At 60.2% G+C, this 26429-nt stretch overlaps 1 protein-coding gene across 4 annotated transcripts in view; it reads right to left on the bottom strand.

Annotated features, from left to right (window-relative positions):
* The window catches only part of SLC38A10 (solute carrier family 38 member 10), a 39619-nt gene extending 13508 nt beyond the window's left edge, over positions 1–26111 (bottom strand). For 2 of the 4 annotated variants that reach the window (XM_059379852.1, XM_059379853.1), the window contains exons 1-10: positions 25714–26111; positions 23094–23211; positions 18104–18149; positions 17315–17408; positions 16923–17066; positions 15767–15891; positions 12996–13098; positions 12069–12251; positions 9188–9299; positions 8224–8330 (exon numbers count right to left, since the gene is read on the bottom strand). In XM_059379852.1, the coding sequence (XP_059235835.1) occupies positions 8224–8330; positions 9188–9299; positions 12069–12251; positions 12996–13098; positions 15767–15891; positions 16923–17066; positions 17315–17408; positions 18104–18149; positions 23094–23211; positions 25714–25812 (1131 nt within the window). In that variant the 5' untranslated portion in view covers positions 25813–26111. The remainder of the gene's footprint in view (positions 1–8223; positions 8331–9187; positions 9300–12068; positions 12252–12995; positions 13099–15766; positions 15892–16922; positions 17067–17314; positions 17409–18103; positions 18150–23093; positions 23212–25713) is intronic. The other 2 variants (XM_059379854.1, XM_059379855.1) reach the window with 1 other exon arrangement.
* Between the last annotated feature and the right edge of the window lie 318 nt (positions 26112–26429).

Here is a 26429-nt window from a genome sequence, read left to right as displayed (position 1 = left end):
GTCGAGAGCTCCCGACTGTGACCACGCCGCCCCCGCCCCCCCCCCAAGTGTTTTCCTACAAGCTTGAGCACGCTCAGCGCTAGCACAGGACAGCTTCCCCAGAAGGGAAGATTCGTGGGGCAGTGATGGTGTCCACAAGTGACCGAGGTCGTTTTAAAAGTTAAAAGGAAAGGACGCTTCAAATCCCCTGCATTTCATACTTCCCAACCAACAGCAGAAATGACCTTGCTGAGAAGCAACAAGAGAAGTTCTTCTCCTAACTCGGAGCGCGCGGCACCATCAGGACAGTGACCAGCAGTGGGTAAGAGCCCCCGGCGCGAGCCACTCTGCGGCTCCAGCTGCCGCTCGGGCAGGAGACCACTCTAGAGCAGCCCGAGGCCGGCGCCCGCCTGGGGCCACCCCGACAGGACAGGGACACAAAGCAGGAGGCGTCCTGCCCAGTCGGTCACTACACTGCTTTCCTACCACATCGCCGAGCAGCCCCACGGGAGACTGGAATGGCAGCATTTCACTCATGACTCGGAATTTTTTCTTTCAACCCTGGGCTTCCTGGTCTAAAAGCAAAAACCTCACACGCAGAATAAATAAACATTAACTCCTTCAATACTGGAAGACAGCAAGCTTCCTGAAAAAGACAAAGAGCGCGTTAACATAAGGCTGATTTAGCAAGAACGGCCTGCATGGAGCCCGGAAATCCCAGAAAAGAAACCAGGTCTAGGAGGTCCCCCACACACCTGCCCTTGCCACCTGCCCGGACCTCCCATGCCCCCTCTTGGGCGTGTGTCCTTCAGCTCCAACCCCGCTCCCACACCCGGCGGCAGCCCCCACGCCCCCTGTGCTGAGACCCCACTCGTCTCCCCACACACCAGGCTCACCCGGCTGCTCCGGGCTCTGCAGGGCCCCCAGCAGCCGACCGCGGGCCAGAGCGTGGGCAGCCTGCAGGCCAGGCAGAGCCTCGGGAACCGGCCCCTCACCCCAGCTCGCCACCCTCATCGCTTCTCTGAAGAAACACCGCGGGCCCAGGAAACCCCCAGGCAGGGAAGCCAAAGCCACCCTGGCTGGAGGGTGGCCGTGAGATGAATGCGCGCAGACGGTCAGCGGGGACACGGTGGGCTCCAGTCCACAGGGCAATGGCGCATGCAGCAGCCAAGCTTCCTTCGGCAAGCATGAAGTAGAAGCAAGTCAGCCAGAGCCAGGCCAGGGGAGAGGGCACAGGGGCCATCGAGTCCCCAGGAGCAGGTGTAACGGCTACATGCTGACCATGGGCACAGACCTGAGTTCTATGAGACCCAGGATCTTGTGACCGGCGAGAGCTCCCAGGGCCCCCACTCCGCCACTGAAGTGTGGGAGGCTGGCTGCGGAATGGGTGCCAAAAGGAATGATCGCGGGTTCTCTGAAGTCCTGAGTAAGGGATGCTGACCCTGGAGAGGGGGGCCAAGGTCTGTGCCATCCGGGCTGGCCACGGATAGACGACTGGGAGCTGCCCTAGAGCCTGCCTGGGGTGCAGGGGTGCCATGGCCTCAGGACGGGGGGAGGGGGTCAGCTGGGCCTGGAGCTCAACCTCACCTCCGGCGCCCCAAGCACAGCCCCTTCTGGGTCCAGCCCTGCATGAGTCCAACAGGACGAGGGCGGTGAGCGTGTCCGGTGTGCCAGCCTTACTCCACAGTCCCCCAGCAGGGCCACCAGAAGGAGAAACACAGCACACTCCGAGGGCTTAGCCCAGGCTTAGCAAAACCCGGGGCTTGGCCCGGGGCCACAAGTACCATGGTGTCCCAGAGAACCCCTCAAGCCATGACCTGCATGTAGCCTCCAGATCTGCAGAGGTTCCCGACTCAAAAACAAAAAAGCACTCACTTCTTACACGGGAGCCTGTCTGAACACCACACGGGTTCAAATTCCGCACCTCTTGTTGAAACACACCTGGAGACAGGGGCTCTGGCCGCCGTGCAACCATACGCCCTGATTCGGGTCTCCGCGTCAGGGTGTACCCCACCCCCAGCCCCCAGATCCCAGCTGGAAGGCCTTGGGTGCTGGGCTCTGGTGGAGGTCGGATGGCAACCGGTGTGTGGCTCACTGTCTCCAAGTCTCGGTCTCATGTGTTCACCTACAGCCTTCCGGGGGCACAGCACCGGCCTGTGACCTGGGCAACCCCCGCTCTCTCCTTGGGGCCCCGCCAGCAGCTCCTGCTCCCTCTGCGGGCTTCCAGGCTGTGGCATGTCAATTCCCAACACCTCCATCCAGGTGGAGACTGGAGAGACCGTCCAATTTCTCAGATTCTCAAGGTAAAGAATGAACTCATGATGGCAGAGAAAGTTCCTTTTTGATGCACTAAGGGCACACTGTGTCACAGGCTCACTCCACCTACAAGGACGCTTCTCAGCACATTCCTTTGAGACTTTCTGCTGCCCAGTCCCAACATGTCCATCAGCCACGCACCCTGTCCAGCTCTTCTCTAGGTCTGTGTCCAGAGAGCCGTCAGGCGGGCCAGGGGAGCGGGCCCTGGGCCTGGCGCTGGGCCCGCATTTTCCGCAGGAGCAGCAGCCGGAGCTCTCGGGACAGAAGGCAGAAAGGAGCCAAGCAGGTGCCCTCCAGACCCGAGCTTTGTGTGCACCAAACTCTAGCCACATTGCCCAGTTTGTGCCTTGGAAGATTCATTTCCCTCAAAACACTAAAGCTACCTGTGTGCAAATAAAACACAGCAGCACATACGAACAGAACACCACAGTCAGACGGTCCATCCCCAAACTGATGTGTGATACCCAAGTCATCAGAGCACTGAGTTGGAGGGACAAACTTTACCATCTTCACAAATGGTTAACACGATTCAATGTGTTTTTTGGATTTCAAAACCAGAGCAAAGGAGGCACAGATGGACACTTGTCTTAGCACAGTTCCACGGGTGCTCACGTACGCCGTGTGCAGGCGTGTGGGCGTGCATGTTTGTTCCCATACGCGCAGCCACAGCCACACCAGGCTCAACAGTTTGACACCAGGGGCTCTCGCCGCTGAGTCAGGAGCTGGCCCCGCAGCCAGATGCGCAGGACACACAGATCAGGAAAGAGAAGCCCTAACAACTGGGAAGGAGGAGGAGGGATAGTCCAGAGGTGCCGTCGGACTGCAAGGAGGTGGGCGGGCAAAGAGCAAACCCGTGAAACAGGCAGGGAAGAAGCCGGCAGAAGAGGAGCCTCGGACATCTCCGAGGTGGCAGTGCGGCCGTCTCGCGGTCTGGCTGGTGCAGGCCGGGCCGGACCCCACCCCCTGCAACTGCACGGAAGACTGCAAGGTACGCACTGCAGATTCGCCGGAGTGCGGAGGGAACGACACCGTCCAAAGTGATCTACAGCTTCGAAGACTTCTGATGAGACCAAAGAAACAAAAAGCTGGACTTTGTTCTGGCAAGAGGCAGATCGGCTAACTCCAACACGCCTCTGGAGAATGAACAGGCGACATATCCAGAAATGTCATAAGTAAAAGTGAGGAAGAAGGATCAGAATTCAAATGTTTCCCAAGCCGGGCACCCAGCTGGCTCAGTCAGTAAGTGTGCAACTCCCAATTGCAGGATCGTGGGTTCTAGCCCCACCCTGGATGTGGGGATTACTACAAATAAATCAATAAAATTAAAAAAAAAAAGTTGGATCCAAATTTTAAAAAGTTTCCAGAGCGATGCATCACAGAGCAGGGGGCACTACCATGGCCACAGTGGCAAGCAGTACGGACGGCAGCACATTTGAACACAAGTCCCAAACCAGGCCCAAGCCCACACGAGGTCCAGTACGAGAGCAGTACCACCACCCAGCAGCGACCCAGCCCCGGGGCTGCCATCTATGGAGCCTGCTTGGGTTCTTACCCTGAAATAAAACACAGACGATCAAGGATTTTCATGAAAAACAATGAAGTCATGAAAGCCCTGGAACTGAAGGAAAAATTTTTTAAAAATCATACTGAAGAGGAAGGGCCTTTCTAACAATGACTTCTTCCCCCTGAAAGAGTCCAAGGGACTAAAACTCTGGGACGTGACAAACAGAAAAATCTTTGCAATCTGGAGGCAGCAGCTGGTTAGTTTCCGCATGCCCTCAGGAGTTTCCCCAAACTCACTAAAATCGCCCAATTGGCAGACAACCTTGGCCACCAAGACCGCCGGTGAGACCCCGGATCACAGAGGAAAGCACGGAGGCCCCGTGAGGTCAGGCTCCTCCTGACCTGCAGTGCTGAGCACCAGGCAGGAGAGCAGCAGCCTGGAGCTTGCGACGCTCAAGCCGGAGTCAGGGGTTAGAGGGGAGGGTGAGGGGGCTCTCGGGCAGCCAGAACTCGGGCAGCCACCATCCTCATAGAAGGGCACCCACATTCTGCATGCAGTTCTCTCTAAGGTACATGCCAACTACGCAGAGAGGTGCGAGACAACAGAAGCTAAGCAGAGAATTTACCAATGTGAGGGCAAGGGCGTTTAGCTGAGACCCTGGAAGGGCTGTGCCCTAGGAGTGAGGCAAACCAGGAACAGCCTCCCCTTAAGTGAACACAGGCCTTTTGCCATCCTCTGTCTGCTGGAAGACAGCATCATCGAGAACCTCTACCATTTCTCAAACACAATGGCCACCAACTACCAAGCATGCCAGAAGACAGGACCAAGTGACAGAAAACCAAGAGGCTGCAAAGGCTCAATAAAATGAAATGTTGGCAATTTTAAAACAATAATAACATCTCGCAATGTTTAAAACATACATAAAATTAAAATACACAGAAACAATGGCACCACAGGCCAGAGGAGGGTAAATGGGAGTAAAACGTTATGGGATGCTTGGCTTGTCTGTGAATTGGTAAAACCAACTTACTGTCAACTCTAATAAATCGAGGACCCATACTAAACTGCTCTGTGTGACCATTAGAACAGAAATGTGCACCTCCAGCTAAAAGACAAATAAAACACGAATACTTAAAATGTGTGATTTATCCAAGTCACCAAGAAAGAAACAAACAAAAAAGAACAGATGGGACAAGTAAAAACAGAGTAAGATGGAAGCTTTAATCCCCCCAAAATCAGTAATTACATTCACTATAAAGAGTCTTAAATACTCCTATTAACAAATTGGATAAAAACAAAACGAAACAAAAGCCAACCATATGCCATTATCTGAGATACACCATAAGTATAAAGGCATAGAAAGATCATAAAAGAAAAGACAAAAAACTTGTCTGTGTAAATATAAATCCAAAACAAAGCTGGGTCAGTCACACTGTATCAGACAAGACCATTTTAAGGACAGAAGCATTTCAAAGACAAACAGAGACATTTCACAAGAAAAAGGTCAGTTTAGCAACATGTGAGGGTCCTGAACTGTATGCTCCCAGTAACACAGCTTCAAGATAAAAAGCAAAGACTGATACAGCTAAAAGGAGAAATAAACAAATCCACAATTACAGTGAACTTGTTACATCTTCCCCAGAACTGATAAACAAGATTAAAGAAACAGCAAGAACACGTGAAATCTGACCATCGCAGTGAGTACAGCTGACCTAACCGCACAGCTGCCCGCAGCCCACGGCAGCCATCGGCGCAAACCATAAGCTGGGCTGCAAGCAAGTCTCAAGAAGGTCAAAGGAGGAAATTCATATTCTTCAGTGCGTGTTCTCCCAGCACAATGGGGTCGCACTAGAGATCAGTACAAGAGTATGAGGAAATCCCCCAGAGTCTGAACGTCTGAAGAAGCCACGGGTAAAAGAAGACATAAGGAAAGCTGGGAAATGCTGTGACATGAAGGGTCGGGTCAGTCCTCCGGTCCGTGGTCTGGCACAACCCCATCAAAGTCCAACTCGGCTGTGCAGGAGGAGGCCTGCAAGCGGACTCCGCGGCAGATGCTAAGGGCCAGTGATGGAAAGACCCCGGGCAGAAGAATGAAGATCAAGGCACCTGCCGCCCACCGTGAAGACTGTAAAGACACAGCGCTCGGAGCAGGACCATGAGGACGAGGACAGACTGACAGACCAGCAACAGAGGTGTCCCCAGCAATCCCCTGGGGAAACAGGACTGATGACAGCCATGACACCACAGTGCCGGGGAAAGGGGGGTGCAATCAGCTAAGGGCCTTCACCCCACCTCCCCACCCGATGGAGCTTGCACGTGAATGCGGACAAGAAAACAAGCAGCTTCTAGAACATGACCTATAAGGCTATCTGCAGGGCCTTGTAACGGGCGGCACACAAAAGGCCCCCAGCCAGAGAGAAAGGGGACAAACGGAACTACGCTGGCATGAAGAACACCAAGGCACCTGGCGGCACAGTCGTTACAGACGGCACAGATGCCTGGTTGGGTGTCCGACTCTTAATTTCGGCTCAGGCCATGATCTGATGGTGGTGAGATCATGCCCCAGGTCAGGCTCCAAGCTCAGCAGGGAGTCTGCTCAATTGAGATTCTCCCTCCGTCCCCCTCTGCCCCTCACCCCTGCACACACTTGCATGTGTGCGCTAAAACCAATCAATCTTTAAAAAATAAAATAGGAACACCTGGGTTAAATCTCTGCCTTTGGCTTGGGTCATGATCTCAGGGTCCTGGGATCGAGTCCCGCATGGGGCTTTCTGCTCAGGGGGAAGCCTGCTTCCCCTTTTCTCTCTGCCTGCCTCTCTGCCTGCTTGTGATCTCTCTGTCCAATCAATAAATAAAATCTTTTTTTAAAAAATTAAATAAGTAAAAATAAAATAAAATAAGAAAACAAAAGGAAGAACACGTGTTGGTGAAAAGGTACCACAGGGGCATGGAGAGGCAGCCCAGAGAGAACACTTGCAATGTGTACTTCTGAAAAAAGACTCAGAAGCTTGAAAAATGTCCACAAATCATTCAGAAGAAGACCGTCCGGCTGACAGGGCAGGACGCGCCCGACACTCACACGGCTGAGAAGCCCACGATGAAATGCTCAACATCGTCAGTCACCTGAGAATTGCAACTTAAGACCCAGACGGAGCCCCTGCTCACCCCTCAGAAGGGCCAGCACGTGCGAGGGGGGCAGAGGGCTAGCGCAACTGGAACTCCAACCCGAGGCCAGAGGCCCACCTGGAAGAGCTTGGAAAAATCTCCTGAAACCGGACAGACCCCTAAGCCCAGGATCCGGTACACCCGCCTCGGGGAGTAACCCACACGCCGGACGCACGTCCCGGACGAGCGGCCCAGAGACCCCCACTGTGTGCTCTGGGGGCCCGCGTGGAGCCCGCAGCAGGGAGAACAGGCAGGCTGCGGCCCCCGCGGCTTACCTCAGACGTGACGCCCGAGTAAGGAAGCAGACACACAGCACGTACTGTGAGACTCTGTCCACGCCCACTCCAAGGACAAGCAGAATTATTCCCAAACGTTAGAAGACAGAAGAGCGGTAACCTTTGGAGGGGAAAGACCGTGAGACACCCCGGGGAAGCTTTGGGTGCTGGAATGTTCTAAATAAACCTTCCCTGGACGGTGGCTCCATGGCTGGGCTCACTTGGCAAACGGTCCTCACGCTATATGGGGAATCGGGTGCTTTGCTGTACACTCGCTCTGCGGCACTCCTGAAACCATCATGGGGACATCCCAAAAACAAAAAGCTCCGTCAGCCCGCGGAAGGTGAGCAAGACGCAAGGGTGGCTCCCAGGAAGAGAAATGCAGTAGCTCGTAAACACACGAGAAGACACTTGACACCCCCGCAGACCGCTGACGGGGAAAGAGGCCTGGGCTCGGCCGGGCGGTGACGGCACTGACCTCTGTACGGGCTGTGGGTAAAAGCTCCCGCGCCCACGTGCTCCTCCTCTCGGACACGGGGACTCCTCTTCCAGAAAGCTTCCCACAGACATGTTCTCAAACGCATCCCAACACTCATGTACGTGGAGAATCGGCATGGTTTTCCCTATGACACCAGAGCATGGCAGAAGTGACCCCGTGGACAGTCCCCTAGTGAGACAGTCGGGGATAGGAACGGGGAGGGGCCTGGAGTGTGCGACACACAGGCATGGATAACCCTGTCACCACACACACACGTGCTTGGGGAAAAGCGGTTCGGTCTTCAACGCTCAGGCAAAGTAAGGTCTCACACACATAGGCGCGCCTGCGCACCCTGGGCCCGTGGGAACCTCCATACGTACAGAGGTAGCCGCCTGGCCTGGTCCCGCATCTCCCAGACCTTCCGAACCAAGGGCCTCCTATAGGAAGAAACTCTCATCTGAGAGCACGGCCCACACCAGTCCTGGGTGGGGCTGAGCGGCGCTCACCTGGGAGGAAAGGGTGTTCTTGTGGATTTTCTTATAGATCAGAGCCGGGCAGACGAAGCAGATGAGACTTCCCATCATCGCGCCCGTGAGGCCCAGGATCGTCTCCACTGGGAATGAGAAAGACAGGAGGGGGGTGAGCGCCAGGGGCTCCGGCAAGGCACGGAGCACAGGCTTTTGGCAAGCACAGGCAGGCAAGCCAGCCCTGCCTCCGGGCCTGGGGAACACGCGCCTCCACAAGTCCAGCCTGTGTGCCCACAGGCACGTGAGGGGCATCCTGGCTGCTACGCGGGCGTCGGGGAGCAATCCGCAGCCCCGTGAGAACCAGAGGCCCCAACCTCCCAGCCAGGAGTCCCAGGCAAGCTCCCTGCTCCCTGCACCTCAGTTCCTGGCCTGTGAAATGGGGGCAGCGTGACTCCCTCCCTTGCTTGCGTGAACCTCGGTGAGCCACGGGGAGCAGGTGTCCTCCCACGGGGCCCAGCACAGGGCGAGGCCTACAGCACCGCACTGGCTCCTCTCAGAGCCTCTGGGCGCCCAGCGGGGGCTTCTCGGATGGCTTGTCCTGAATCGCCAACCTCCCCACCATGTGTGATTGCGCAAATCTCACTCAGGCCCTTCCCTGTCCCTTGGTGATGTGTCATCAAAACCAGGAATCAACCAACAGCATCCCCACCAAGTCCACCAACCAGGCTGGTGTCCTTGCGTGTCAGTCACTAGCTCAGCTTTGCACACGCCCACGGGTCCCTGAGGATACTACAGTGACCCACGCCTTTCCCGGGGAGAAATCGAAAGATTCACAGATGGCCTCTACTTTTTTTTTAGGGACTAGAGAGGGTTGTGAGACTCTGGGTGTCGGCTGAACACGGAGACTCCAGGCAGCGCCAGCCCTGGGGTCCCTCCCTGTCACAGCAAGCACGGAGGACAGAGCGGGCGGGAAGCCAGTCCCCGGGGCAGTCTTCCCACTTACCGTTGGGGATCAGGATTCCACCCACCATGGTTCCAAACACGACTGAGAAGGTGAGGGCTTTGAACCGCAGGGGCGGCATGTAGCCTCCAGCAGCAAAGGTCCCATCTTTTTGCTGGGTGAGAGGAAACAAAAACAGAATGGTTTTGAAATGACTGATTGCCTCTCCGCCCTCCAGCAAGGCTGCCCGTAAAGGGCTCTGCCGGTGGCCCAGGTAGGTGTGCATGGGAGGCCAGCAGGTGACTCCAGACACGGTATGACTTGGCTGAGCGGTGCTGCTGCGAGACGGTGACCCAACCAGTAACCCAGCCCAGCAAAGCTCCGGGCCGGGAAGGCCCAGGCTGCTCCTCACGCAGGCATGGGATGGAACAGGATGGAGAGTTTACAACTTTGTTTTGAAATGTTAGCAGCAGGAACCTTCCATTTCCGTTGGGGCAGTGCACAAGCCAGATTAAAAACGGGACCACCAGAAGCCAGAGGGAGCTCCACAGAGCCAGGCTGATGGTTTCCGGGTACAGCAGAACCCCCCAGGGCACACACTCCCGTGCATGCTCTAATTTCCAGGTGCTTCGGAGAAGAAGGAAAGATGATAGGACATGATGTAACCAAACCCAAACTTACTCCTCCTCCAAGGCCCATTCACCAGAACCATCTTCTGGTCAGGTCGCCGGAGTGAAGCTTCTAGAGCACTACTGGGCACACAGGAAGGGCTGACCTTGGTTCCTATTCCTGGGCTGGGCAATACCACTCCAGGGGAGTCTCAGAACCTTCCGTAACTAGAATTTTAAATCACCCCATTTCCATAATAGACCGTTGATGCAGGTGGCTTTCTTAGGATGGACTGGGGGGCACTGCAGCCCAAATTTCTGATCGACCTTAGGATGACAGCTTGCACTGGGTCCGGCGAGGAGGGGCGTTGGGGCTACACCCTTTGACCCAAGAACTCCTGCCTACAAGTCTACCCGATACTCCAAGAGGAGAGGGAGAAGGGGCAGCGGTACGTGTGGTCGGGAGAGAGCACCCGTGGGAGGTCAAGCATGAAGGACCCACCGCGGCAGAGCCTCCCACAAAAGCTGGAAGAGCAAGAGCGAGGCGGCGTCACGGGTTTCCATGGAGACGCCCAGCGAAGGCAGGAGACTCAGCGAAAGGACTCTACAGAGATGCGCACAAACGCCACGTCAGCTGTGGGAGGACGGAGGGACGCAGGTGAATCTTCTTCCCTGATTTAACATCGCCTCTAATGCCACCGTGGACTGTTTCCTCAACGGTAAAAATTATATACAGAAACACAAATGCTGTTCACACACAGAGCACGTGTGCGCATCAAAGGGGGAAAGCTGGAGGCCAGCAGCTCACAGTGCGGGGGGGGGGGGGGGGGGGGGGGGGGGGGGGAGACAAGAGCTGTCCCCACCGCTGCCCCCGAGGGACCAGGCATTAAATCGTGCCATGCCTGGTGCCCAGGTGCCTGCCCAGCTAACGGGGTTGGGAATGAGGGCTCAGACTGGATGGGGAAGGACGGCCCGTCCTTCAGGGCTTGGCTCCCCCACGAGGGGCCGTCTCAATGCACAATCAGCGGGAAGCTGCCTTGAGCGCAGGACAACCCTGTGGACAACGAGCCCAGTTCTAGCTGCTCCAAAGGCCCAGGGGCCCACCTTCTCCAGTGTGGCTACTGGACACACTGTCTCCTGGAGTTCTGAGAGCCCCCCCACCCCCTCACTCCCCACCCCCCACCCTGTGGCCTAAGCAGTTCCACGTGTGTGGCCACCAGGAGTCCCGGCTGACCGCAGACCACACTCAAGGACCTCCACCCAGAGACACAAGACACCGCCATGGAGAAAAACTGTGGGCGGGTCCGTGGGCTCCCAAAGTGGGCTCATCTCGGGGCACGTCTTGGGGCACAAGTTACACACGGACCTTCTATTTTTAACTTGGCAACAGCAAAGGAGACTCTTAGCTCCAACCCACACCTCTGAAAACTTCTCATTAAGGACTCAGTGGTTCATGGCCGCACACGCGGAAGTGAAGAGAACTCTGCCTCTCGTGCCGTCTCTGATCCAAACTGTTAAAATGTCCAGTTACATAAATGTAAAAGCAAAGTGCGCTGACCCCAGGGCCCAGATGTCAGTGCCTGCCTACGGAGCCGGCTCTTCCGCACTGCCAGCCCCCCCACACCCCTCGGGGTTTCCGCTCCACCTGATTCGGAGGCAGCAGCCGGGGGACTGGGGAGTCAGGGCTCCACGCCTCCCGTGTGGACAGACCCCTGTGTGCTCTGGCACGGTCTCTTTTCTTCAAAGCTGGTTTTTAAAAAATCCCGAAGGGCGCCTGGGTAGCTCAGTGGGTTAAAGCCCCTGCCTTTGGCTTGGGTCATGGCCTCAAGGTCCTGGGATCGAGCCCGGCATCAGGCTCTCTCCTCAGTGGGGAGCTTGCTTTCCCCTCTGCTGCTGCTCTGCCTCTTTGCCTACTTGTAATAGAGATTTTTTAAAAATATCCCTGTTAGAAGATTTCACTTTGGGGTGCCTGGGTGGCTCAGTCATTAAGCATCTGCCTTCAACTCAGGTCATGATCCCAGGGTCTTGGGATCGAGCCCCGCATCGGGCTCCTTGCTCGGCAGGAAGCCTGCTTCTCCCTCTCTCGCTCCCCCTGCTTATATTCCCTCTCTCGTTTTGTCTCTTTGACAGATAAATAAAATATTTTAAAAACATTTAAAAAATAAGAGATTTCACTTCAACTGAAGCTTTTCCATTTTTAAGTAGAAAAAGCTCTCCCTGCCGCAGCCCAGAGAGCTAGAGCAGCGGCCCAAGCCAACAGAGCGGACACAGTGGAGGTCGGCAGGACAGCACTTTGCTTGGAGGGTCGCCTCAAGGGCCACGAGAGCCTTCCTTACCTGCTGCTCGAAAAGCAGTGTGTTCAAGGCCTGCCGACACGGCAGGATCATCATCGGGAAGCCCACGGCCACGGACATCATGAAGCCCACTCGCATCATCTCCGTCACCAGGTTGGAGGGAAAGTGCATCAGAACGTTGCCTGCAGTGGCCTCGGTGAAGCTCACATAGCCGAAGCAGCCGACCTGCGGGAGGGCGACAGTGGGGTGCACGGTCATGGAGACAGCCCTGAGCAGCGTCCGCAGGACCACACCGCCCGTGGGACCGCGGGCCCACAGCCTACGTGCCCAGAAGGCCCGGCTGTCAGGAGGCTCCAGTCTGCCTCCCGCGCGGACAGCAGGCCCCAGGGCAGCGAGCTACCACATGGAAAGGAAGCCTCAGGGCTCCCGGCAAGCCCCGCAGGGCGGCCAACCTTCCCCAAGGGCAACAGCCAAAGCCGGGCACCATGGGGCAAACCGTGCCCGCCATGGACGGCCACTCCCCGTGGACAACGCTGGGGAAGCTGAGGAGAGCACGGGCGCTCTGCGGCTCAGGGCCACGGGCCAGAGTGCGCACTGCTCATAGGACAAACGGCAACATGGGGACCCAAAGAAAAATCTACCCAAATCGAAGCTTATTTTTTTCCTCTGCTTTTTTTATGTCCCCATTTTGGTAAACAGACGGGGCTCTTTCCAGCGCAGATGAGCAAAGGTCTCAGAGAAGGAGTCAGGAGAGACTCCCGGCCAGCGTGATGGGGGCCCCTGGAACGGGAGAGATACGGCTGCCGCCCGGGGCAGAGCGTGTTTGCATTTGCGCGCGGCCTTGGAGCGGAGCCGCCCCGCGGCCACCGGGTCCCCGACAGGAAAGGAGCAAAGGGCAGGCCTGCAGGGGGTCGAGAGCCCAGCGGTTTCTGACACAGGAGAGGAGGGGACAGTTGAAGGGGCTCCTACCGTGACGTAGAAGGTGGTGACCACATTGAGGGAGCAGGCAAATATGGAGCTCATGGTTTTCACCGACGGCTCATCCAGGCTGTCGTAGGTGGGCAGAACCTGACTGTATAAACACCAGCGACTTCACCAAGCAGACTCCAGAGCAAGACACGCCCTCTGCCTGCCCTTGTCCCCAGGTCCCCAGTCCCCCCCCCCTCCGAGTCTCCAGCACGGTCCTTCCAATCACACCCGCCACCATGGTAACTCCAGGCTGCAGCTGAGGTGCCAGGCGGCAGTGAAGCCACACGTGTTTACAGGGGAGGCAGGAAGCAGTGCAGAGCGCCGCCGTCAAAAGAACAGAAAGTTAAACAAACATAAGCAGGGCCGGGCCACCTGCCCTCGCCTCAGTGCTGTCGGTCGGAGCCCACAGGGACAGAGAGGCAGCTTCTGTCCCACGCACAGCCCAGGGCCAGCGGCGCAGCGCTGCTGGGCGGTGGAAGGGACACGGCCGTCGGGCCCTCTGCAAACAGCGGACAATCCCTGTGGGGAGCAGTGGGGAGGGCCAGGAAAAGGGGTGGGCAGCGGAGGTCTATGTGCAGCCGGGGAAGGGAAGCCGGGCTCAGGGGTGTCCAAACAGAAGGCGGCCACTCTCCCGCCCATGTACTGTGGCATCCCAGTGGCTGGGGGACAGAGCGCCACGGCCCGCGGTCATGCGTGCGGAATGCCAGCTGGCAGGGATGCGCCAGGATGCAGAAAATGGTCGCCAATAGATGGACAAGCACAGCGGTAAGTGAAGCCAAACCCCGAAACCACCTTCAAGAAAGTAAGAGGAGACGTCACCGCAAAGCAAACAGGAACTGGTGGGAAGAACTGGCCAGCAGGAGCTCGGGCACTGTCCCACTGGGGCACCCACCGTGGCCAGGGGTCACCCCAGAGAGCTGCCCTCCCCTCGGCCCAGCTGGAGGGTGCCAGGGAGCACCGATCCGTGCAGCCCAAGCGGACGGCAGAGGGCCCACAGGGGACACGGCACCAACATCCCAGCGCCAGACGGTTCCTCGGGCTGAGCCAGGGTCCATACCAGCGAGTGACAACTCGCGGAAGCAGAGTCAGACCCCCGGACGGGGACTTCCCCCGACCCCCGGCCCCCAGCACACACCAGGAGCTGCAGGTACCGTGGGGAGTGGGTCGTGCCCCACGCTGGCGCATGAACAAGTGCAGAAAGGCCCCCCCAATCCTGCCCGTGCCCCCGGAACAACTGCTGGGAGCCACAGACGTCCATGAGAACCACCTCGGCACCCCACAGAGCGTACCCAGACCGCCCACCTCGCCGAGCGGCCTCCAAGACTTGCTTTACCCGAGTCAGATAGAGCTTCCCACATGCAGCCCCAGCGCACAGACCCGGGCCTCCGTGTGGACCAGGAACCTCTGCGCTCGGCACTCCCCAGGCTGCTTCTGTGGGCCACAGGGCCTCGTGGTTCTGGACTCGATTACTAGGAAGTGAGACCATACAGGGCCAGACGGCAAGAGCAAAGCAGCGGCCCGGCCCACCCCCGCAGAAAGGACACCAGTCACGCAGGCAGTCACCCCGCAGGCCCGTCTCTCACGCACGCCCGTGCAGAGATGCAGCGGGAGAGGAGCGCTTGGTCTCCGCCCTTGGTAAATGCCTGTGTTTCTAAGGGGAGGTCCCCAAACCAGTCATACCAAGCTCTGTGGACGCCCTTGCCAGCCGCTCACTGGGGAGAACATGGGCGCTCTCCGTAGGGCCAGTGCTCCCTTCGAGCAGGACAACCTTCCAGAACGTACCATCTGACCTAGGACCCAAACCCAACCGAGGTGGGCTGGCTACTCTGCAGCTGCCACCAAAAAGCCCAACCACTGGCTTCTGTTCTAAAAGCAAACTCACAGACAAAAAAGGACAACTGGTAACAAGGTATGCCGTGAGAGAGTGGAACTTCTGTCACCAAGTATAATGGGGACATTAAACAGCAAGAGTAGAGCGTGTTCTGGTGGAACCCAAGCTGCCAAGAGAGACAGTAAGTGGGAAATGACGATTTGGATCTCGCATGTGGGTGTAAACACAGCAGCACGAGCAAATTTTATCTGCCACATTAGTTTACGATTGGCACAATACAAGCCCACTGGAGCTGCGGGGGGGCTGGCAGAAGCGGGCCCCCCCGGGTACTGATGGTCTTTTCCCGTCCGTGCCGGATTTACGCCTCTCTTTTGAGCGGGTTACCGTTCCGACCGGGCATGAATCACTGGCTCTTGTCACTCGGTGGCGAAGGTAATGCTGCTGGAATTATGGAAATAGCCTGATCTGCATTCCCAGAGCTCTGCGTGCCAGAGAGAAAGCACACTCGCGCACGCGCACACGCCTCCGAAGGCGCCCCGGCGGCAGTCGGAAGTCAATGTTTGTGCAATTTCCTTTTAAATATTCTCACACGAACAGCTCAGTTCTGGCAAAATGCTTGGGACTGTGTGAATCAGATGGTTTTGGGCTGTTCTGTGTTCCCCACAGCCAACTCTTCTGGGGGGAGGGGGGCGTACTGGGCACTGTCCCCAGTCCTGCCGGCAGCACATCTCGGGAATAAAGTCGAGTTCTCTCTCGATAAAAATACACACAGCTCTCTCCCTCAGCTTGGAGGGGGAACAAGTCACAACAGAACGAGGCATCACACGATGGTGGCCCACGTCGCCAATTCCAGACAAGAGAGGACGCCCATCTCCCCGCGACCCCCCGCCCCAAGGGACACCCCCATGCCTCGGGCCCCTGGGCAGCGGACGGTACTTACGACTGGCAGGCGAAGGACATGCCGAAGATGGGGATACAGCGGAAGACACCCTCCCAGCGCACGTAGCTGACGCGCTGCAGCCACTGCCCACCGAACAGGCCGTGCTTGAGGGAGGACAGCACGATCTGCACAGGGACGAGAAAGGCGAGCTCAGGGCAGATCGGCACACGGGATGCGAATCGGGACCCCCGCGCCGGGCGAGTACCGTGGCCCGGGCCACGCTACCGGAAGATGGCCACACGCTCCCTGTGGCGAGACCTGGTGCCGCTGGCTGGGGTCCCGCACCCGTGGTTTCCTGCCCTGCACTGTGCCACGAGCTGGACGCACACAGCCAGCGGGGCTTCTGAGGCAGCTGCCCATGCCCTGAACACACGTGGCAGACGGGGCACAGTGAGGCCCACCTGCCACCCCCTTCTCAGTTGCCTCAGGGGACAGGACGGTCCCTGCAAACTGGGCAGGCCCTTCCCAGGCCCATCTGGACACTTTGTTCTTCTTTAAGTAGGGTCTGCGCCCAACACGGGGCTCGAACTCACGACCCTGAGATCACGAGCCGCACGCTCCACCGACTGAGGCCGCCAGCCCCCCCCCACCCATTTTAAAAGACAAAGCCCCAGAGAACAGGGCTGTCTGGGGAACAGCGTGACCTTACTGGGCAGCCTTCCCAAGGAGGTCGCTGGGGTACTGGGAAGGGCTCAGCTTTCTTAGGAAAACCCATGGCAAAGGTTTCCACGCTGTTCACTCAGGAGTGGGCCCGTCCGACCTTCACCATGATGGTCAGGCCCCAGGCTCAGACCCCACGGGCTCCCGCTCAGAGGCCTCCAGGCACGCGGTAGGACACAAGTGTTCCAAGCATGTACTCCACACCGGCCACCCAGAACTGGATGGCCAAGAATGTTCATCTAGAAAACCACCTGCCCCCTTGTGACCAGGCGTCCGCGCCATGAGTCCCGATCACTAAGTACACATGAAATGTCCGTCAAACGAGGAGCCTCCATACCTCGCTTCCTGGGGCATCGGCTGCACCCCTGCCTGGGCACCATCACTGCCCTGCCGGCCCAGGTCTGGGCGGCCCCCGTGCCCCGCCAGGGCTCACGGGCACGACTCCACCACTTGCCCGGCTTTCGAGCACCTTCCCGTCCCCGCCGGGAGCACTCACCACAAGCATGAACACGGTGTAGAACATGAGGGCCATGGCGCTGAAGGACTGGATGGAGGCCATCATGTTCCTCTGCAGGCTGAGCGGAAGCACGATGCACAGGGACACCGCGAAGAGCAGGAACATGCGGAAGGAGCCGACCACCTGCGGGGAGCCGAGCAGGCCGGGCAGGCGCCACCCCAGTGGCTCCCCAGAGCTTCCAACCCGCGGGCCTGGAACTAACCCCAGAGCGCCCAGAAGCTTCTCCTAACCTACCGCAGGCAGCTGGCCTCACCCTGCCCCTGCCCCTGCCCCCGGGGGCTGAGAGGCAGCCCTGCAGGGGTGTCGCCAGCAGCTGCCACACGAGCAGCCACAAGCACACCAAGGCCCCGGGCCCCTGCGCGTGTCCTCACCTGAAACCCAAAGAGCCGAGCAAAGAAGTTGGACCCCAAGTCGCCGATCACAACGTAGAAGGCCATGCAGGTCCCCAGCATCAGCCCGATCATGCTGCAGAGAACGAGGTCGGGCTGAAGGGCCCCGTCCTCACCGGACTCCGCCATCTCGCCTCCCACCCCCCACCGAGACCCGTCCCCACCACGCGGCTGGCCCGTGATCGCCGAGGCCGGCCGGAGGAAGAGGCAGTGTCCTGCAAACGCCCGCCTGCGGGCCTGGGCTGGGACCTGGGCGCTTCGCTCTTCCCAGTGAGCGGATGAACGCGCCCTGATGCTCCACGAGTGAAAAGAACCATCAACTGCCTTCAGAGGGCCGCTCCCCTGAGTCCACAATTCCCTAACTTACAAGCCTAAAAGGGCAACTTTCCATTTCCAGCAACGTTCTCATCTCACGAAAGTCTACTCCAAGGGGAAGGATAGGACCGTTCCACGCAGCCTCGAGGTGACCACGTGTGCGGCGGGGGACACATGGGGTTCGGGAGCGGGGCTGAGTTCCCCGAGTTCCCCATTCTCACATCCTCCCTAGCAGGACTTACATGGGTCTTTGGCCCAAACCCAAATTACTTTACGGTGCCCACAAATGCTGCTTTCAACTACTAAGTGACACTCGAGAAAAGCACCACCGCATAAAGCAGTCCAGGTCCGAGACGCGCGGCTCAGGGTGTGAAGGCCCTCAGGCTTCTCCTCGGGGCGGTGAAGGTGGGCAGAGGGGGCAGAGGGGGGCAGAGGGGGGCAAGCACCAGCACGTACCTGGTCTCCACCACCATCTTCCCCGCCTTCCCGTAGGCGTGCAGCGCTGGCGCGGAGAGAGAGAAGCGGGGTCAGTCGACGGCACGGACGCCACGCCCGCACACACCCCCGCGGGAAGCCTTGAAGGGCCCTGGACAAAAACCTGCTGGTCTGGCATTTCGGGGGTGTAGGGAGGGCATTTTAAGATTCTGGTCCCATGCTTTTCTCGGGTCTACTCAACAAACGGAAACCACAGAGAAAAGAATAAAAAGGAGAGAAAGACACAGGCAGTTGGTTTTTTTCACTAGAAATAACCAAGGAGACCTGTCCCCGTGAAGCGGTGGTCCCCTGCTTGTGGCCGTGGGGGAAGGCCCGTGACCGAGGCCGCGCGGGCTCCCAGGTCGGGGGAGGCCAGGAAGCCAGGGAGGCTGGGGAAGCCCAAATCGGGGGTGCGCCCAGTGCCCACGGGTCTCCACACTTCTGCGGCCCACGCCAGAGGGACCTGGCTAAAGGCTTTAGGTTCACCCACTGTGATTCCAGAAGGAAACTCAGAGAATCCTTTCTAGTGGGGCACTTTGGGGGGCGAAGGGATAAGAGGTCTCAGGCCTGCCCCCCTCGAGGCAGACGATCAAGGAGCCGGGCTTGAGAACAGCGTGTCCCGCAGCGGACAAGAGAGGCCTGTCCCTCCTCCCTGACAGCAGAACTGCCCTGAGCAGCTGAGAGACGAAGGCAAGGCCCCCCCAGGACCTGACCGTGGCCCCGGGAAGTTCCCAACTCCCAGGAGCGGCCAGGAAGGAGAGCGCGCAACAGCACAGCCCAGCTTCCCTTTCCGAGGAGACTCAGAGAGCAGGAAACACGTAGCCAGTTGGTGCCTGCCACTTCCCAGTGACTTAGGAAGAGGGACAGTGTTGCCAAGTGCAGGGGAGCTTGGCACGTCACACACAGGACAGAGGCCATGAACAGGCAGAAGGCCAGTAAGCCACACCAGCCTTGAGGGGCACGCTGGCCTTCCCGGCCAAGCTGAGCCCTTCACAGACTAAGGACCCCAAGGCCTGCTGTCGCCCAAGGGAGGCGCTCTGAGGCTCCCAAGGACAGCCGTTGGGCAGCGCGCCTCCGGACGGGACCACATAACCCAGTGCCCCGCAGAGGTGGCCCCCTCCCAGCCGATCGTGCTCTGCGAGGAAGCCGAACAGCTACAGCGCATTCCAAATGCTCGGAGAAAACATTCCAGAACACACCTGCACCCTGGAGAACGGGGAACCGGAAAATACTTCAGCAAGTCAGGGGACCAAGATGGGAGGCGGCCCTCTTCACCCAGATACCCACAAGGACAACCCAACGGGGCCGTCCCAGTTTCGGGCCGCCCCGCTCAGCCGCTTCCTTACCTGGGCTCCCCCACTCCCCACCTCCAGGGTGGATCCCTCGGCAACCTCCAACGCCGAGTCCCCAACAGAAATGCCCAGCAGCCCCCGCCTTAGCCTCCCACCTGGCATGGCTGAGCGGGCCCGGGACTGTCCCTCGGGGGAGGAACCACAGTGACGGGCCAGGCCCAGCCAGCCGGCAGGTATCTGAGGAGGGGTTCTGCCTCTCCCTGGGACGGACACTCTGCAGCCAGCAGCCGGGCCCTGCGGACCAGGAGGAGGTGTGGCCTCGGACCAGTCCAGCCAGTGCTCTCGTGCGGAGCGGGGACTGCTGTCAGGAGGCCTCTCCCGGTCCTTCCCTGGGAGGCCGGGCAGGAGCTTCTCCCCCTGGGAGCCACTGCCCGGCCTGTGGCTCCAAGGCTGCTGAGGACACAGGGCTGACGCTGAGACTTCCCGGTTCAGCGCAGGACCCTGACCCCATTCCCACTCTCTCCACCAGCTTTCCAAGCCTCCTCCTCACGAACGCCAGCATCAGCAGGGCAGAGAAGGTGGTTCACACACCAAACTGTGCTGCTCGAGACAGAAGGGTGACCTCAAGCCAGCCGCCCCTGGAGCCAGGCCTTGGACTACGTGATTCCCCAGTGCCACCTGCACAGAGGCCGGTAGAACGTCTGTTGGGCCAATGAGAGTATAGAGACCCCGGGCACCAGAAAGATTGGCTCCACAGCCCTCACGCCCGTGCCACATATCCACGCATGTAGGTCCCACGTCTGAAGACCGGCAGGGAGAAAACTGGCCAGACGGGCCCTCGGCAGGCCCTACCCCAGGCCCAGGAGTGGGTGGCAGGCTGACCAGGACCCCAGGACCCCAGACACAGTGCCGGAAGCATCGAGTGCACACAACGGGGAGCCCAGAAGCCACACTCAGCACAGTGGGGTCCGGGCCTTGGGGAGGCCCTGGGGGGCTGAGACCACTGCGGGAGGCTGACTGGCTGGCAGGGCCATCTTCCGAAAACGAGATTTAGAAAAGTCTCCATGAGGGCGCCCAGGTGGCTCCGTCAGTGAAGCGTCTGCCTTCAGCTCGGAGGATGATCTCAGGGTCCTGGGATCAAGTCCTGCGTCAGGCTCTCTGCTCAGTGGGGAGCCTGCTTCCCCCTCTGCTCCTCCCCCTGCTCGTGCTCTCTCTCTCTCTCTCAGATAAATAAATAAAGTCTTTTTAAAAAAAGTCTACGTGAAACAGAATGCACACGGCGAGGGAGGAGCAGGTGAGACGCGGGGGACATGCGCCGACCTGGCGCAAGCGCAGCCGCCAGACCACCACAAACACACGGAAGCTCTACCAACAGACACGGCCCAAGCGCCGTGATCCCCGCCGGGAGGGCACCCTCCCCAGCAGACACCGCACACCGCTCACGGGGAAGGGGCGACACTGGGGTCACCGCTGGGGCTCACCAAACTGAGGCACGGTGGCAGTCTCACCGGCGTCTGCACGTGCAGACATCCTCCGTGAAACCAGCCCCGCGCACACCCCACCCCTGCCATGGAGCTGCGTCGACCCCTCTGGGCCCCGCTCTGTCTCCAGGTCTGGCCGAAGGCCACAAGGCCACATGCCTGCCCCCAACCTTCCTGGCGCCCACGGATCCAGCAGACGACGCGTGTTGGGGCCGGGGGCTCTGCCAACAGAGGCTGCTTATCCCGAACCCCAGGGCCGCAGGTCTCAGGCCACCCTCTCCAACTGTGCTGCAAGCTCGCACGGGGTTTCTGGGCCAGGAGAAGGCAGAGCGTGAGAAGAAAAGGCCCTTTCAGTAAGCCTGCCCCGGCGCGGTGGGGCCGCCGACCAACAGCGCCCTAGAGAATCTCGTCTCTTCCCGTGCGCGACTCCCATGCAAGTGGCGGGGCCTCTGTTTCTGAGCGACAGTGCGGGGCCCGAGGCTGGACCCAGGGCATCTGACGCAGCCCACGGGGCCACACGGTCTGTGGGAGCTCGCGCGACGGAGCTGTCTCGCTCGCAAAGGCACAACTGAGGACGGCCGGTGGACCGGGACCGTCTTTGCTTCCAGCAGCTGGGCTCCAGTCACGGTGAGCAGCCCCGGGCAGCAGCCCCGGGCAGCCACATTCGAGGGTGTCCCGTCTGCTTTCCTGGCAGACGCTCTCATCCAGCCAAACCGGTTTGCCTTCTCAGGGACTTTCGAAGAATACTCAGACCGCTGTCCAAAGCCACCAGTCTCCGCGGTCTAGGGTCACATATCCTCTGTCATGGCCCAGCCAAGGCCTTTATGGGACGTTTGCTCCGGGAACCCCGCCAAATGGTGACCCTCAGAGGGGAGAAAAAGATCACCCCAAAAGTCACAGCCCTGCAGGTGGAGGAAGGGGCGCCCCGGAGCACACGTCATCCCGAGCTGCGGGAGGTGCTCTCCGCGGGATCCGTTCACCTGTAACTGCGACCTCCTGGCGTGGCTCTGGCACCGAGAGCCTGACAGCAAGGTTCGCACGGGCAAGGAGGGAAGGAGGCGCGCCTTCAGCTCTGCGCTCAGAACAGACGCCAGGACCGCGGCACTGACGCAAAGCAGACAAGCTGGGAGGAAACCAGAGGTGGCACCGCCACAGCCCACGCGCGAGGACCCTGCGCGTGTTTTTGTTCTAGTTGGTCCCTCGGAGCGCGCACGCCACTTCCTCTCGCCACCGCCTCTCCACTCTGAGAGCACAAGCGGACCAGTGTCCCGGCCACACACTGGCAGCGGGGTGGGAGGGGGGGCTTCCATCCGGGGCCCAGGGCTTCTCCCCAGCTCCTGAGAGCCCCCAGGCCAGATCTCGCCAGCACAGCAGCCTGAGGGTGGCGGGAAAGTCGGGCCCCTGCCCTCCGAGCCGAGCGCCCCAGGAAACAGCGCAAACCAAAAGGAATTAGAAAGCACAGCCTCCTGGCCCTTGGCCGAAATTGAAGGAAAAGGACCTACAGGAAATGAAATCACAACCAAGAGCATCAGGAAACAGCAGTGCTAGAGAGACAGGGGGCTGGATCCCGGCCACCGGCCCGGGCGGAACGGCCATCTCCTCCACGACATTCAAAGTAGCAAAGCACCACAGCCCCCAGCAGGCGGCCCTGAAGGAAGGCTCCGGGTGCTCAGGAGAGGCAGACAAGGAGCAAGTGCACAGGGGAGCAGGGGGCAGCTGGTCCTGCCTGAATGTCCAAGGGGAGGCCCTCTACAGGTGTTTGCATCAACGGGAAACAGGAAAGCAAGTCTCACCTCCTCAGGGAAGACCATTGCCTCTAGTAACGGTTTTGAAAAACGGCATTAAATTTTAAAATAAGTGGCGCATGGGTGGCTCAGTGGGTTAAAGCCTCTGCCCAGGCTCCTGGGATCGAGCCCCGCATCGAGCTCTCTGCTCAGCGGGGAGCCTGCTGCCCCCTCTCTCTCTGCTGCCTCTCTGCCTGCTTGTGATCTCTGTCTGTCAAATAAATAAATAAAATCTTTTTTAAAACCTTTAAAATAAGGAAGAAAACCTGCTGTTCAAGGAGCTCTTTAAGCATGAAGTGGAAGGAAAGTAAGTAAAAAAAGGAGCAAGGCGCCAACGCCCAGATCGCGAACGCTGCACTCCCCAGGCAAGGGCTCGGGGGCGCCCAGCCGCCGTGCCCAGCGCCACCGTCCTCACCCAGGCCTGCGTACGTTCTCCGTTTGCTCAGGCTGGCGGATTTCACCAGGAACATGCAGGACTGGTGCGTCATCCAAGAGCAGAAAACCAACAGCAGGGCCCCCAGGACGATGCCACACTGGAGGGGAGGGAGACAAAAAGACAAAATAAAGTGACCCGGTGCTGCCGCCTCACCCGCGTGGCTCCCGAGCACCCCCTCGGCCTCCCTCGACCCTCGCCAATGCCAGGCCCCAGCTCTGCCTCACTCCCCTGCCTACAGGTGACAATTCCCAGCACTGAAAGGGACCAATTCCCTGCATGTGGTGACCACGCGCTTTGTGACCCTGAAAGAGTGCCAGAGACGCCACTGCCTCCGCGGCCCCGCCGAGTCTTACCGCGTAGCTAGCGACGCGCTGCCAACCACCGCCCCTGCCCGCGGCTCCCTGCGAGCGCCCCCCACTATGCCGCCTTCCAGCCCCCTGGGCCAACAGCCAGCAGCGGTGAACACACTCTGGCGGGAAGAGATGAAAAATCACGTTGTCGCCTTTCTTAGCCCTTGACAGACACCCTCCGACCCAGCCATCGCACTCCTCGCGATTCCCCCGGAAGAAGCGCACGTGTTCACGCAGACACCTGTCTGCCGGTGTTTAGAGGGGTTTATCCGTGATCTAAAAGCTGAAGAAACAAGTGTCCTACCGGCCTCTACTGGAGGTGAGCGTACACCCCGCCCTTGAGAAACACCCCCGGGAAACGCGCACAGAGCGTCCGAGCCCGTGTGCGGTGTTCACGGAGCCGCAGGCAGGCGACGCCGTGGATGCCGAGCGGAGGCAGAGGACTGAAACCGGCACAGCCGCAGCAGGGTCACTAGGTGACACGAGAGGGCACGCAGGAGTCCGCAGCAGGGACACCAGGTGACATGCAGGAGTCTGCTTCCACGACACGGGTGCACTGCTCTGCAGCGCCGCAGGCGGGATGGTGGCCTGGCGGGAGGGTGCGGGGTGCTGGCCGTGCTCTGCTCCTTAAGTTGGGAGTTAGTGCCCTGTGTTCGTTCACTTTTTAAAAAATCACCAAGAACACACCCAAGAGCACACTTCTCTGTATACGTGTCACACTTCAGTGAAATGTTAATTTATTTTGGAAAGTACCCAAGTTACTAAAATCAAGCAAACAGAAAGAACCCCAAAACCATGACACGGCTGTCGGACACCAACTACACACGTCCTCAAACTGCCCCTGGCCTGCCGTGGTGCCCCAGCCGAGGCCTTCCTGGGGAGCAGGTGCTGCGCCCACATGAGAGGCTGCGCCCGCTGGGCCAGGCCCTCAGCACGGGGGACCCCCTGCGGTCCTGTGCTCGCACGCAGGCCTCCACCACTAAGCGGGAGCCTTCCTGGGCACGTTAGCCTGGCGGGGCCTCATGCCCACCACGCGCCAGACCCAGATCTGCGCTGGGCTGAGTCACTGGGGTCCGAAAGCTGCCCAGGAGCCCCCGCAGAGCCGTGCGGCCACGGCACTTTACAGACCCGTGTGGAGGAGGGCAGCCTCAGACCCACAGAGACCCAAACACACACGGGCCCGGGACGCGGCTCCCGGGCAAGTCTCTGTGCAGCCTGGGGCCCACAGTCCTTCCAGAAACGCCGGCGAGTGGCCGGGCACGCTGGGGCTCAGTGTGAGGTCACAGGGGCTGCCCCTGGTTCTACAGCAGCCGGAGTCCCTGTCCTCCTGCCCGCCGTCTGCCGGCACAGTCACCACAACTCGCCTGGGAACTGGGAAGCAATTCAGGCTACGGGGCTGAGGTGGGGGATTAATAATCTCCAGATTTTAAAGAAAAAAAAATTGGTGCTATTTTTACCCCGAAGATGCTAAGTACGGAAATGCAAAGTGTTTAGCCTAAAATTAAACGGCGGCGCCCACTTGATTTCCACTTCTCCCTGCCTGGCTTCATCCCCAGACGGGTCCGCCGCAGCCTCCCGCCGGCCGCCCCCCGACACGCGCGGCCCCCGCCAGGGCGCAGGGCGCAGCAAGCCCCGCCCGGGCCCCCGTGAGCCCAGGAGCTGGGCTCGAGGGAACGAGGGGCCCGAGCCGAGGCGCTCAGCAGCCTCCCCTGGGCGAAGCGCCGGAGACCGGTCCGCGGGCGAAGACCCGTCCGCGGGCGGACCCCACGCAAGCCGGGGGGTGCAGCCCCGCGGGCGCGGCCCTTCTCCCCGCGGCCGCACCGTCGCGTGGCGCCGATTCCAGGGGCTTCTGGGCGGAGCGGACACTCACGTGCGGCCCAGCCCAGTGGGCGAACTCGGGGGTCACCTCGGCGCCCCCCCGCAGGCCCGCAGCCGCGCGCCCCGCAAGCGAGCGCGCGCTCGGGTCAGAGGTGTGGAAAGGGCCGGCTCCGCCCGGGGCCGACCCCAGATGTCCGGGTCGCGAGCGTGAGCCCCGCGTTGGGCCTAAAGATCGCTTCAAACCCCCCCAAACCCCAAAAGCCCCGATAACAAGGAGACACGGAGACGCGCAGGGACCCCGCGGCCGAGCCGCTCCCGCGCCGCCCCGGCTCCGAGCCCGCCCGCGCCGCCCGGGCCCGACGCCCGCCGGCCGCCCGCGCCCCCGCCCAGCGCCCCCGCCGGCCCGCGGCGACCCCGCGCGCTGGACGCACCTGCTTGAAGCAGAAGGGCATGGTGAGCACACTGACCCCCACGATGCTGTTCACGATGTTCGTGATCAGCCCCCAGTTGGAGGCGGCGGCCGCGGTCATCGCGCGGGGCTTAGGGCCCGGGCGCCCCGGTCCGAGGCCCTGGGAGCACCGGGGATGCGAGACCCTGACACGGACGGGCGACGGCCTGGAGGCGGCGGCCTCGCGCGAAGGCGGCAGGGACGGTCAGCCTCCAGACCCCGCCAGGCCCTGCGGCGGCCTCATGGCCTCGTCCCCACTCGCTGTCGCCGGCCGCCTCGGGGTCCCGGCGCCCAGACGCGGAAGCGCAGCCAGAGACTGACCCGGGCCGCCTCCGCCGCTCTCCACGACCGCCTCTCAGCGCACACTTCCGCCTTCCGCAGGCTTCCCTGCCCGGAAGTGACGGCGCGAGGCGGGGCTCCGCGCGCACGCACCAATGAGAGGCCGGCCTGGCAGGGCCCGCGGGGCTGGCGAGGGGAAGGCTGCGGCGTGGCCCGGAGAGGCGGGCCTCGGCGGACCGCAAGCCAATGGGAAGCGGGTGCGGGCTCCCGGGGGCGGGGCCCGCGGCGGGGGCGGGGGCGGGGGCGGGGCCTACCCGGCTCTGCGGTCCGGCCCGGGTCCCGAGCTTCAGGCGGCTTCGCCCGCGGGTCTGGTCCCTCGAGCCTCGCCTTGCAGGGGCTGCAGGACAAGGTCGGTGGGGT

The sequence above is a fragment of the Mustela nigripes genome, chromosome 16, assembly GCF_022355385.1.
Source record: "Mustela nigripes isolate SB6536 chromosome 16, MUSNIG.SB6536, whole genome shotgun sequence".
NCBI classification, from domain to species: Eukaryota; Metazoa; Chordata; class Mammalia; order Carnivora; family Mustelidae; genus Mustela; species Mustela nigripes.
Note: the sequence above shows the minus strand (reverse complement) of the source record. Positions and strands in the feature narration are given on the sequence as shown.